Here is a 13353-nt window from a genome sequence, read left to right on the forward strand (position 1 = left end):
GGAAGCATATCTCCTTATGGGTATTATTGAAGGGTCACATTATTTCTCAGTGTTCTAGTCCAAAAATCTTAGGTTATATATTATATTTAAAACATTCCAGTTTGGTTCTTCAATTAAGGTAGATTTGGCAGTGCTATCAACTTTTCATCTGCTTAGAGAAGGTTTTGGTTTTCTTTCATCGATGAGCAGATTTCTGAGAGGCCTTTTGTTTTTCTTTTAACCTTCTATAAAAAAGATTGCTCCAACATGGGAGTTAAAGGTAGTGCTTCCTCCCTCTAATGGAACCCCCTTTTGCATACTTATCAATCTGTCCAATTCACTTTTAATCAATGAAGGTGGCATTATTAGCGGCAGTTACCATAGCACGTAGGATAAATGAATTATAGGCATTAATGATTAACCTTCCTTACACAGGTTTTCATATGGACAGGGTAACTATGAGATGTCATCCATCTTTTATTCCAAAAATATTGTTGGACTGTCATATCAATTTCTTCTTTTACCAATTTTCTTTCCAAGACTTCATTAGTCTCCAGCTGAAGCTAAATTACATACCTTGGCTGTGAAAAGATTCATTGTTCTACTCTCTGGATAGAACTAAATCTTCTTTGTAAAACTTCAAGATTTTTTATTGCTTATGGTAATAAATCCCAGGGAATGGCTGCTTCATCTCAAAATGGGTATCTGATTGTTTTTGAAGTGCATATATTAAGTCTCCTTTCAAACATTTGAACTCATTCTACCAGAGCAGAAGAGACCTCAATAGCATGTCTAAGTCAGGTACCAATACTGGAGACTTGCAGAGCAGTTATCTGAACTTTAGCTCAGATGTTTACAAAACATTATTTATTAGTGAATGCTTCTAGTACAGGTGCCCATTTTGGAAGGGTGGTTCTGTAATCTTTTTCCCCCCTCCTCCCCAAATAACTCTTAGCTCCCACCTCCATTTGAGGTTACTTCTAGCTGATCACCAACGTTTGGATCCACATGTGAAGTACAAAGGAGGAACATCACTTTTATCTAATAATAACTGATTCTTCAAGATGTCTGCATGTGTGGATCCCAAGTCGTTCCCCTCCCTTTCCTGGAGCTTGGAGTCTTGGATTCTGAGCGATGAAGAAACTGGGTGGCAGTTGGGGTCGTTGTTCATTTTATGCCCTCGGGAGAGGGAGTGCAAGGACTTGAAGTGTGAGCATGACTTACAGGATGCTAATAGTGGAAACACCAAGCTACTCTGCTAGGGCACTCTCACACTATGAATAGGATGTACATGCGAAGACATCTTAAAGAACCACAGACACTATAAGGTAACTGCTCTTTTAATCAGTATATAAGCATGTATGAGAGAGAGAGGATGAATATTTGCAGTCTAGTGTGAGCAGAAACTGAAGAAACTGGAGCTTGAAAGAGTACCTTTTATTTTATTTTGTTTCCCAGTTTGACCCTTCAGTTTTTTTAGCAGTGGATGTAGATGTTCACACACAGTTAATAATTTAACTTAAATCTTCAGCTGTGTGGATAGTTCTTTATTTCTGACAGATTGTTTGAAAGTAAGTACTATCTGAGGTAATTCAAAAATAGCTTATAATAAGCGTAACACAGTCAATTTGTTTTGCTGTCTTGTTTGTAAAAATAATGTATGTTTAGTACTTTGGTAATGTTATGTCATTTTACTTTTTCCAGGTCAAAAATGTATATTTCACAAGCTTTATTCCATTCTTGAATTCTGTTGGTATTGTAACTTCAAATGGACTTCCAGAGGTAATTAGAGTAATTAAAAATATTTGTTAGATATACTTTGGTTCATTCTAAAATGTTTAAGATCACGTAAGTGTCCTTCCACTGTACTGCAGTTCCAGTGACATCTTTAGAAGAAGCCTATAATGGATTAAGGTGTGTTTCACAAGAAAGAGTGACTTAATAGGATTTCCAAGATTCCAAGCATGCCTTTTGTTTAAAAGTGTCATCTTAATATAGGATATTCAGTTGTTTCTGAAAGTTTAAATAAAATTTAAAAAATGAACTTCCTAGGGATGAACTTGTTACTCTTCTCAAAATGAAGTAGAATTTTAAACCGTGCTTCATTCCTCTGATTTCAATAGGTTATTTACTTGTATTAATGCTACAGCAATATAAAGGCTGCAAAATCAAGCAAATCTTAAAATTAGTACTACACCTTCTCAATTTTAAATTTAATTCAGCCTCGTTAATCTGCTCTTGGATATATAAATATCCTCAAGATTTAGGCTGTATTCTTGCAATTGACTAAACAGTGGACTGTTGTACCTCTCAGAGAGCCCTCTTCACTTCACTGGAGCTCAGTGTGGGTGTAGCAGTCTATCTACATATATTACAGTTGCTGGACTGAGGCCTTAAGCAGTAAGCATTTATGAAGCATAAGATGGATTAACTTTTTTTTTTTTTTTAAATTGGATTAAAAATGGTCTTTATGCAGTTAAACCTACCGTGAATCAATCTGTATTCACGGAAAAGCTGGTAACTGGAAAACATTTTATTGAAGCTGTTGTGTAAACCAGAATCTCCACGCTTCCTGGAGAGCTAAATTTTATTCAGGTTCTTAACAGGAATAAACAAAGCAAAAACGTAAGACCCACTACAGTCTTTTCTGTCTTGAGTTCCAAGCCCATTATTACTTTGATAGTCTTTACCAACAGTAAACTTACAAGAAAAACAGTCCCTAAGCATAGGAGACTCACGCCTTCCAGGTCTGGCTGAACTTCCAGTCACACTCAGGCAAAGTTAGCACACTACATAGTTCCTAACTGACAGATTAATGCAACCTACCTACAAAACAAATCCAGTTGTTAACTATTGCTAGTTCTACATAAACCTCTCTCTCACAGAATTTTAACATCAAAAATACCTGAAAAACATTATCTCCCAAACTATGTGGATGAGAATCATATGAGATGGTACCTTCAAATTACTGCAAGATTACAAATTCTGCCTTCTTTAAAAATACCATCATCACTGGATTCTCACTCTTCCAGAGTGAGAAACTTCAGAGATACCCCAAAATAAAGGACTACACACAGTGCAATAGGCAGTGGTCAAATGAAAGCCTGTACAAAACTAGCAACAAATATTTATCTCAGAATTTTCAGCCTTAGTTGTGATCAGTGCTCTAGAACCTAGTAGTGTGTGTCATTTGCACAAATAGCCATTAGCACTGGATATAAATATATTTAGACTAAAATTCTTGTTTCAGAAGAAAGCAAAACTGCCTGGGCTGCTTAACGTTAATGTTTAATTCCCCCTGTAGGTGTGCATGTGACATTCATACTTGTGGTAAATATAGGCGTTGGAGGTGAATTCACACTTACAGCTGCTGTTTTTGATAAAGATTTGTGCTAGGTGAACAAGGTGATAGCAGTAGCAGCAGCTGACTGGTTTATGTTGCAAGGCTGATTTCTGAAATGGAAAAGAAATCTATTTTAAAAAAAACTTAATTTTCAGAAAATTGTGGGGTAGAAAATGCTTTCCTGCCAAAAGACACATGTTGAACAAGTTATGAACATACTGTATGAAAAGAGGAGGTTATAATGGGACTTTGAAGATAATCTGACTAGAGTAAAACATATAATTATATAATCATGGGGATAAATGATGTGTTACAGCTGAGATTTGCATGGAGCAGCTGAGAGTGGAGAATTTATAAGTGACGCCAAGCATCCCAATCTTGGGACTGGCTGGGTGTATCTCAGCCTTATGTGCAGCTTAAGTTTGGTCTCCACTCAAATTATATTGCTATAGCTACATTGGTCAGGGGTGTGCAAAAAACACACCTATGACTGACACAGCTATGCTGATAAAACCCCCAGCATACAAGCCACTATGTTATGGAAGAATGCTTCTATAGACATAGCTGTGTCACTCAGGGAGATGGTGTCCCTACAGCAACAGGAAAAGTACTGATCTAGGCTCTGTCTACACTAGGAGGCTATGTTGTCCTTGGCTTTGTCTACACTATGGAGCCTTAGCCTTGGAGTGGTCTGTCTTCCATGCTACCTTGGGATTAGTAGAGCATGGCAACAGTCTGGGCACACATCCTGCCTCCAGCATGCTGAAGCATATGATGGGGTTAGGTGGCATAGAGCCAGTTGAGCTGACTGTATGCCACCTGGGAGCATCCTCTGATAGCTGCCTAAGTTGTGTTTATAGCCATATAGGAGCAATGCAAAAACAGGAGTGGGGGCCAGTATCTGGCCAGTAAATTTAATCCCCCCTCCCCCAACTCCTATGTTCATGCTCAGTTAAAAAAAAATACAAAAAAAACCCTCTGCAGTCTTTGGAACTTCATAAACATACTGCATGTAATTGCCTAGGGATTTTTTAACAGAAATAAGACAAGGTCATGCAGTGGAGAGATGTAATAGCTGCCAGAAAACTTGCTCTTGGGTCATGGATTTCAAACTTCCTGACCTCTGAGGCACCCCAGTGTATTTTGGAGCTCCAAAACTAAGTGCTTGGGAGATTTGAATTGAATCTGTGATTGCCTCTTTCTCTATCCAGCCAGACCCTGCTCTCACAGCACAAAGCTCCATATATGTAGAAAGGTCTTACCAGAAGTCAGTGTATTTAAAAAAATTCCACACCACTCCTGCTCTCTAAAAGACTTGGCCCATTTCAATAAAATTTCAGCTATTTTCAGGGCTCCAGGAGAAATTTGTGAGGAAATGTGAGCACCAAACTTGAATTTTTCCATCTCGTAATAGGCTGCTGTGGGGGCCTGGGCCAATGACATCAGTTGCCAAAGCCCAGCTGTCCTGGGACCGTTGCTGGGAGCCGCCGGAGCAGCGGCTGCTCTAGCTGCCCTGGGGGGCTGCTGCTCAGGCAGTCCCTGGGACCAGCTGCACCAGCCACTGCTCTGGCAGTCCCTGGGGCCAGCTGCCCAGGGCTGCCTGAGCAGTGGCCGGTGTTGCGCTTCCTGGGGCCACCTGAGCAGCTGACCCTGGGTCAGCCACACTGGCCGCTGCACAAGTCACAGAATCCGTGACTTCCGTGACAGACACGGAGCCCTAATTATATGTATGGTGAAATGACTTTGGGAATTGAGACTTGTCAAAATAAATTAAATATCTATATTAAAATACAGAATGAAACCTTCTCCCTAGTTCATGAATACAATATTCAATACATTGTCAGAATTGATCCTATAAGAATACAACTTTCACATTTTTTAGGTTGAGGATCTCTCGAAACAATATGAAGAGCTTTACCTGAAAAATAAAGATATAGATGCACGATTATTTCTGGATAATGATGAAACTTTACAGCGTAATCACATAGAATGGTAACTCTCTCTCTTCTTAATTATTTTTACTTCTATATGATAGCCTAAAAGGTTTTACTGTTCTGTCTGGTCACTTATTACACTGGAAATTCAGGTCCTGTCTAATCTGAAAGCCTTTTTTTAAGGTTTGTTAGTCTGGTAACACATTTTTAATTCCTGTCCTGGCTGGTCTAAACTAGGTGCCAACTGATATTTAAAAACATGTTAACATATTCACTAACACATTTTAATGTTTTCCCATTCTACACAAGTCCCTGGAGTCATGAGTTCAAGTTGAGCAATTGAGAGAGGAATGGGTTCTCAGGGCTTGTCTACATTGCCCCACAGTTTGGCCTACAGGACTGAGTGCACACCAAAGTGCTGCACTGTATCTCCTCCATGTGGACTCTGAAGGCATGAGTTTTAGTTCATGCTCACATGCCCACAACCGGGAGTTATAGTGCAGCACTTTGGTGTGCCCTGTTATTTACACCCCCTCTAAGCTGAACTGCATGACCGTGTATACAAAACCTTTAGTTACACTGTCTCAGACTTTGTTAGTTAACTCCTGTCAAACTTCAGTGGTTAATGTTTTGGAGAAAGGATGTCTTTACAAGTTCAGCACTGTTCCTTCAATGAAGGTGTGAGAGCTTGCAATATGCATCCTCTAAAGCAGTGGGTGTGCCTGAAGAATGTCCTGGTTTGACTAAATTGACATAGGCCACGTCTAGACTACGCGCCGGATCGACGCGTTAAAATCGATTGCTCGGGGATAGAAATATCGCGTCTGGTCTGGACGCGATATCTCGATCCCAGAGCGTGCTTAGATCGATTCCGGACCTCCAGCTAGACGACCGGACTTCCGGATTCGACATAGCGAGCTGCGCGGATCGATCCCGCGCGGTGAAGACGGGTGAGTAAATCGATTTTAGATATTCGATTTCAGCTACGCTATTCTCGTAGCTGAAATTGCGTATCTAAAATCGATTTAATCTCGTAGTGTAGACCTGGCCATAGTTAAACCAGGGAAAACCCTTAATACAGTTGCACATATATAGTTTAAACCTATTTTTTTATCTATTTAGCTTAAATCAGTAATTTACAGACAATGAAAAATGGGAGCTGCTCAATACTGAGTTCTCCTGAAAATCTGGCTCAGAAGATTTTTTTTTCAGCAGCTTAAAGTTATTTTAGAAAACCTCTTTTTAACTGAGACTTGCTATATTCAAAGATCAGTACTCCATAAGGTCTTGCTTTTTCCCCTTCTACAGCTTGCAGTTGGAACGAACACCAAGGAAAAACAACCCAGATGAAGAGCTTAATCTTATACTTCCACAGACTCCAGTTAGGTATGAAGCATTTAAAAAAAGTTGCATCCATTTGTTTTTACTTGAATTGGAATTTTCTAAAAATTCTTGAACTGAAGAATTTAGCAATTCTGATTTTAAGATCACTTTAAAATAAGGATCGGCAACCTTTGGTTTGCCAGGGTAAATCCCCTGGCAGGCCAAGCCGGTTTGTTTACCTGCCGTGTCCGCAAATTCGGCCGATCGTGGCTCCCACAGGCCGCAGTTCGCTGCCCCAGGCCAATGGGGGCGGCAGGAAGTGGCTGCCAGCATATCCTTTGACCTGGGCCACTTCCCGCAGCAGGTAAACAAATTGGCCTGGCCCACCAGGGGGCTTACGCTGGCAAGCCATGTGCCAAAGGTTGCTGATCCCTGCTTTAAAACAAAGGTCCCATTCCTGTAAGGTGCTGACAGCCTCCTGAGAAGTGCTGAGTGCCTTCAACTTTCATTTCTCTTGAAATCCATGGGAGTAGAGAGCACTTGGGCAGCTCTGAGTACATTGCAGATTTGATACCCTAAATATAAAGGGAGCATGAGTTATGTGTATAAAACAGATCAGTGTGCCTGAAAGTATGAAAATGAACTTCCTTAAATGTGCTGCTCACTATCTCATTCTCGGCATCACTGAAGTGCATTTTAATAAAACATTTTCTTCCATGCTTACTGCGTAAAGATTTATGATTCTTTAGTATTCTGTGGGGAGAGAATTTAAAGTATCATATACTACTTCATACTTACTAGTTTCAGTTTCACATGCTAGTAAATATACAGCACTGACAAGAAGTAAATTCTTGCTACTCTTTACTGTTGCAGAGCCTATGTAGTTGTGGGAGAGAAACTGGAGGCTCTAGATTTGCACATCTGGAATAAAATGCAACTAAAAGCAAATTGAAGAATCTTTATTACTTGTTCTGATTTTCTAACCGGAAAGAACTCAGCTTGACTTTCAGTTCCCAGGTCTAGTTTTGTGAGTTAGACTGTCTCTTAATTTATAAACTCAGCATATTTTGTAAAGAAGTCGTTGACAGACACTCTTCATGGTGCCATTTGTGTTGTCACTTTTCAAATTACAACAGCAATTTAATACAAAGTACAGGGCTCGTGAAAGGTTAAGATTCACATCCATGAAGCCTGGAACCTTTTTATCCCCAGAAACAGATAGTAGATAGGCAACAGTAGCAGTCCAAGCTCGAACAAAGCTTTGCTCATGTGCCTGTACTCTGACCTGCTAAGAGCCATTCTAGGAGCAAAGGGGGAAGTTGAGACTTTATGCCTGTTCAGTCCTTTGCCTCTCTTCTCCAACTTCTAGATGGGTGCCAGCTGACAGTTACACAGACCTGGGCACCTGTCCACTAGGAACTGGACTGGGACCAGCAACTCATTTTACATAGACTACCAAACTGCCAGCAGATGGCAGTAAACTTTTGGTCACTTATGACCCAGAGGTGATTGTATGCAACTAGCGGATGGCTCATAAGGTTTATTATGAAAACTTGGTGTTTACTTTTAAGCTTACCGTAGATTCTCCCTATTTGATAGTTTGTGTTTGAGCCAAAGCCCATTAAGGTCAGGGGGAGTCTTTCCATTAACTTTAATGGCTTTTGGATCAGGCCTTTTGGGTAGTGTTTTGAAAAATAGCTTTACAACAAACAATAATGGAAAAAAATACCAGAGATGGGAACTGTAGCCTAGGGCTAGTGCTCTAACTTCTTAGTCACTCTGATGCCTATATAAATGTAATAGCTGGGCATATCCAATCCTCTTTCAGTCCCTGTTTTATAAACAATGAGACTACGAACTTTCAATTAAAGAACCGCAGACTGTCTGGCAGGTTTAAAAAGGCTTTGATAAATAAGAGTAAATTATTAACCAAATATTCCACTTTATTAATAGGTATTTTATATACGGCTAGTTTTATTTAGCATATTTTAAGTCATGAACAAGCTTCAGTTCTGGTTACTAACCTTACTTGAGCGCACATATGGCATAACAGCTGTGCAAATTATCTATACATTATTGGATTATAATTTGACTACACTAGTCTGTCATTCATCAGAAGGTTTCACATACCCAGATGCCTATTTATACCATTCTGAGCGAGCATGCTTATCTTAGATCTCTAACGTGCTTTTTAAGGCATAATCGTTTTTTACCCAGTGCCATAACACCTGCCACAGTGGTTGTTAGTACTGGCAACAATTTGATGATGCTGTATGTTTAATATATTAAAATTTAAACACTGGAAATAAAACAAACTTTATAATTCATTCACTTCAGAACCTACCATTTCTTAGGAACATAGTGATGTGGACATATAAACTACTGACACTTGTCAAGCTGCTCAGTAGAGCTTGAGGATAAATAGCTAAATCAATCGTACGTTTGTTCTCTTTAAAAGTTTTTTTTAATACATCACCTGTAAAACCATAAATAGAAAATGCAAGCTACATAAAGACATTTTCCTGAAATACGGCATGATGTAGAAGGTTTGCATGTCAGTGCTCTTAGATTTAATTCATGTTGGCTATGTGCCCAGATCTATATGTGTCTTCATATGTTATCAGGCAGGAGGATGTATGTAACAGCTCAATAATCTGGAAATGTGAGAGAGTCAGGCACTGACGCACAGAAACAAGCACCTGCCTTGATCTTACAGGATAATTTTTTAACAATTCAAAAAAAAAAAAAAAAAGGCAGTTCCATCACCATCCTTGCAACTACATGTTATCTAAGAGGAGTCCTTCTTCCCGCATTAGGGCTGGGCTTCCCGAAGGGAAATTTTTTTTAATTTAGTGTAACAAGAAGTAGCCTCTTGGGCTGCTTTTAATTTCATTTTTCTGGGAGGAGCAGGACCCAGGTATTTTCACTGCCTTTTAAACATTATCAGTCTTTAAAGAAAAAAGGCCTCATAGTTGGATGGGGTAGCTTTTTTTACAGCTTTTTAAGTTAAGGCATTGGACTTAAACCCACACAGATGCTGTCCATTGGTTCAAAATCCATTTTTGGCAAAAACCTGTAGGCTTGAGTATAAGAACCTAAACAGATGGTGGGGTTATTGCTTTCACATTTTGTGTGTCTGTCGAAACAGTTCTAATGACAGTTTCTGGATATTTTTTTTATTATGTAAAGTGTCTGAAAAGGAGGAAAATGTATGAACTTGTAAATAACTCTCAGATAGTATTTTAAACATTTTAATCAAAATAGTGAGTGACAAGGGATTCTGCTCACTTTGCCTAATAAGAAAACAAACTTAAATATCAGTGGAGCTGTACATTCCAATATTTAATATCTTCATGTAATTTAATAAGCTCTTCTTCATGACCCATTTTATGTAATACTACAAATCCTAACTTGTGAATTATCTTAAAATGCATCTGGTCTAGCTAGAGTGATGGAAGGTGGGAGTGGGACTTCCTCTGTTATTGAGAAGGCTGTATGTGTCTGGAAGGGGGAGTGGGTTCAGGTTTAACATGGCCACTTTCTGATTCTGAGTCTGTAGAATGAAAAGACATGTATTTAATGCACTTTACTGGCTATTGGCAGACCTAGGGAAGTGATGATGGCGGTCATAATATGGAAACAAATGTTCTCCTTCAAAATAGCTGCATCAAAATTCTGTAATTTCTTATGACACTGCAAGCCTGACAGTACAGTGCAGAATTAATTTTAGTTCCTGGATCTATAGACGATGCTACAGCATCTACTTTTGTAGATAAGAGTAAAGAGAAAAATATTTTAATTTACAGAACCTCAGTTTTAATTATAATATGGTGCTATTTGCACATCTTGTTTGTCAGATACTAATGTTTAGCTTGTTACTGTTCTGTTGTTACTTCACTTTGTTGATGTTGATGAATATTCATAACTTAAGTCAAAGAAGTATAGTTAATTTCTCCACCAGTTTGTTTTATTACTGAGTTAGTTATGTATTGATTTGTTAATCTGTTTATAGATTTGCTGTGTGCCCGTAAGGAAACTGAGTCAGGGAACAATTAGAAAATTCTTGCCTAATATTGAAGGTATACAAAATAAGTGTTTAACATACATCTTATTGCATTTTTTTTCAGGGCTGCAATGAATACTATCCAGCAGTTAATGATGATTTTAAATTCAGCAAGTGATAAACCATCAGATAATCTCCTCTCATATTTTAATGTAAGTGACTAGGGTTTTTTAAACTAGAGTAAGCATTTATGAGGAAGTACCTATAAAATTTTATCCTTCGGATTATCAACCAAGTAAATAGCATATATCCTTTACTAAGAGACCTAGAAAGGACTTCTTAAAAACAGTGGGGATTGTGCCCTCTTTTTCTTCTTTATGGTTTATAAAGGTGTGAAAGAAATTTCTTTTCTGCTTAATTTTTACCTTAGAAATATCAAGAATGTCAACTCTGATCTTCATAGTTTTTGATGGAGGATCAGTTCAAGATTTATGTTTAAAATATCCTGATGTTCAGTGCATTGTAAAACCAACAAGGACACAGGAATGCAACAGCACTTGTACCTACCATAAGTTTTATAAATATAAGATTTTTAGTACACACCTTGTGAAAGACTCATGACAGTTTAAACATGCATTAGTACTGTTCTTTGAAAGAGCACTTGTCTGTGTGAAATTTTACAAGCATTTAACAAATTGTTGCTATTTTGCTGGAAATCTTATGGTCCTTCAACTCTACTAAGATTACTTTGTTTAGGAGGAAAAAGTCAAATGTATTGCTAGAGGCTGTATTATGAATCAGGACCTAACTGTCTCTTGTTCAGCAAGATATTTAGGGTTCGTGTACTTGGGAGGGAAGGGGAAGCCAGGAATAGCTAATGGTGAATAGCTACTGTTCACTAACTCTCCATGTGGACGCACTTATTCTGCGGTAAGAGGGCCTTTGTGCAATTTAGGTTAAGAAGTAGATTAAGCTAAAGCACACAAAGGCATGCTTTTTGTGGAATAAGTGTCCACATGAGGAGTTACTGCAGAATGGCTCTTGTGCTTTAAATTCATACCCTAGTTACTTTGCACTAATTTCACCTTGAATTCCACTTGTGGACAAGTTGTTAAGCATGTACCTATTTTAAAGCACTTAAGTAGTCCCACTGACTTTGTGTGAGTAATTCCAATGTTTAGAATTAAGTATGTGCTAAGAGGCTGTCAGAGCGCACTCGCCTCCAGCCTGGCGTCTCCTCCTTGTTGTTCTGGGAATTGGGAAGAGGCTGATGTCCCCGTTCATGGTCTGCACACTGTCACTCCTTCTCTGCAGTCTGCCTGCAACCTCTCTCACAGTATCAGGAACCACAGCATCCTCTTCATGGCTCGGCTCTCCAGCTGTGTTACTATCCATGTTCCCCCCCACCTATTCTAGGGGAGTTTCGCTCCTAGTACAGCCAGTTCCCCAGTGGTCACTGCAGTCAGGGCATCCGCCACACACTGGCGGGACAACTATCACAGCTGCCTTTTGCTGAATCAGGCTATAGCTAGTGGATATTGCTGAGCATAAAAATATGACTACCTCCTAATCTCTCTTAAAGACTCAGAACTAATTCTTTGTGTAGTGACCCTACGGGTTCTCCACTGTAGGCATGCTTGTATCCCTGCACTGCTGATCAGAGAACTTCAGTAGCAGTGTCCATTATGCCTGCACGTGTGCCCTCTCTCCTTGTGACTTACCATGAGGCTAGTTGGTGTGCGTGGGCTAACCCTACTCAGTTTCTTCTCAATCATCCCTGGCTAGAGATGGAGCTGTTAGCATTCTGTTAGCGACTATTACGTTGTGCTTTCTTTGTAGCCTAGAGCCTAGTTTTTAGTAGTAGTTAGTCTAGCGTCTTTTATTTTTGACATTATGCCCCCCCCCCAATAGTTTTTTCTTCCTGCTGTTTCCATTGGGGGCCCATCCCCCACAACGGGGTATGCCTGATTCTCTGGGATTCAAGAAGTGCCTTTCCTGCAACAAGGCTATCCCTGTTGCAGACTGCACTCACAGTACATTCGTTGCCTCGGGAAAGAACACATTCCTCAAAAGTGCACTCTGTCAGCAGCTTAGACCTCAGTCTTGCAAGGACAGAGAGCTAGGGCAGAAAATCATATTTATGGAGGCAGCTCTCAGATGATCTCCGGACCTGCACCAAGACTCTCCATGCAGATGTAAGTCTTCCCCAGAGCCCTCAACATCCAAGAGCCATTGGGTGAAGAAATCAGCCGCTGACCCTGCTCTCTTTTTCAATTTATGAGAGGGATGTCCCCACAGAGAACCGCAAGCTAGCCACAAACAATCCCCAGCATGCTTAATATCCTGGGTACCATCGGCACTGAGACAGACCAAGCCCGGTACCCACGGCTCAAGGAAGACTACAGCGGCAGGTACTGTTGATGCACCTACAGACCCATTGGGCACAGACACCAAGTCAACAGCACGTAAGAAGAGGAGGAGGAAACATTCAATGAGACACTGGTACGTCATGTCCCATCAGTACAGATGCCTCATCCAGTACCTGAACGGCCAGTGCAGACAAGAGTCTCCTCTCCTGGGACCTCTGCACTGAGTTCCTGCCCAGCACAGGAGTCTTCCCTTCTGCTTTGCCACATCCCCGCACTCTCCAATGCAGACTCAGATAGTGAATTGGAGGAGGGAATATCTCAGTAATCCACCCAAGCCCCCAACAGTGTCTGATACCAGCAGAGCCCCAGGCATAACCCCAGATGGCCCCATCGCTGCCATTC

The 13353-nt window shown here is 40.0% G+C and overlaps 1 protein-coding gene across 3 annotated transcripts in view; it reads left to right on the forward strand.

Moving 5' to 3' along the window:
* Positions 1-13353, forward strand: part of RB1 (RB transcriptional corepressor 1) — a 163026-nt gene that overhangs the window by 43576 nt on the left and 106097 nt on the right. For all 3 annotated transcript variants that reach the window (XM_075061588.1, XM_075061587.1, XM_075061589.1), the window contains 4 exons: positions 1684-1761; positions 5205-5314; positions 6565-6642; positions 10707-10794. In XM_075061588.1, the coding sequence (XP_074917689.1) occupies positions 1684-1761; positions 5205-5314; positions 6565-6642; positions 10707-10794 (354 nt within the window). The remainder of the gene's footprint in view (positions 1-1683; positions 1762-5204; positions 5315-6564; positions 6643-10706; positions 10795-13353) is intronic.

This window comes from Chelonoidis abingdonii, chromosome 1 (genome assembly GCF_003597395.2).
Source record: "Chelonoidis abingdonii isolate Lonesome George chromosome 1, CheloAbing_2.0, whole genome shotgun sequence".
In the NCBI taxonomy this organism is placed as follows: domain Eukaryota; kingdom Metazoa; phylum Chordata; order Testudines; family Testudinidae; genus Chelonoidis; species Chelonoidis abingdonii.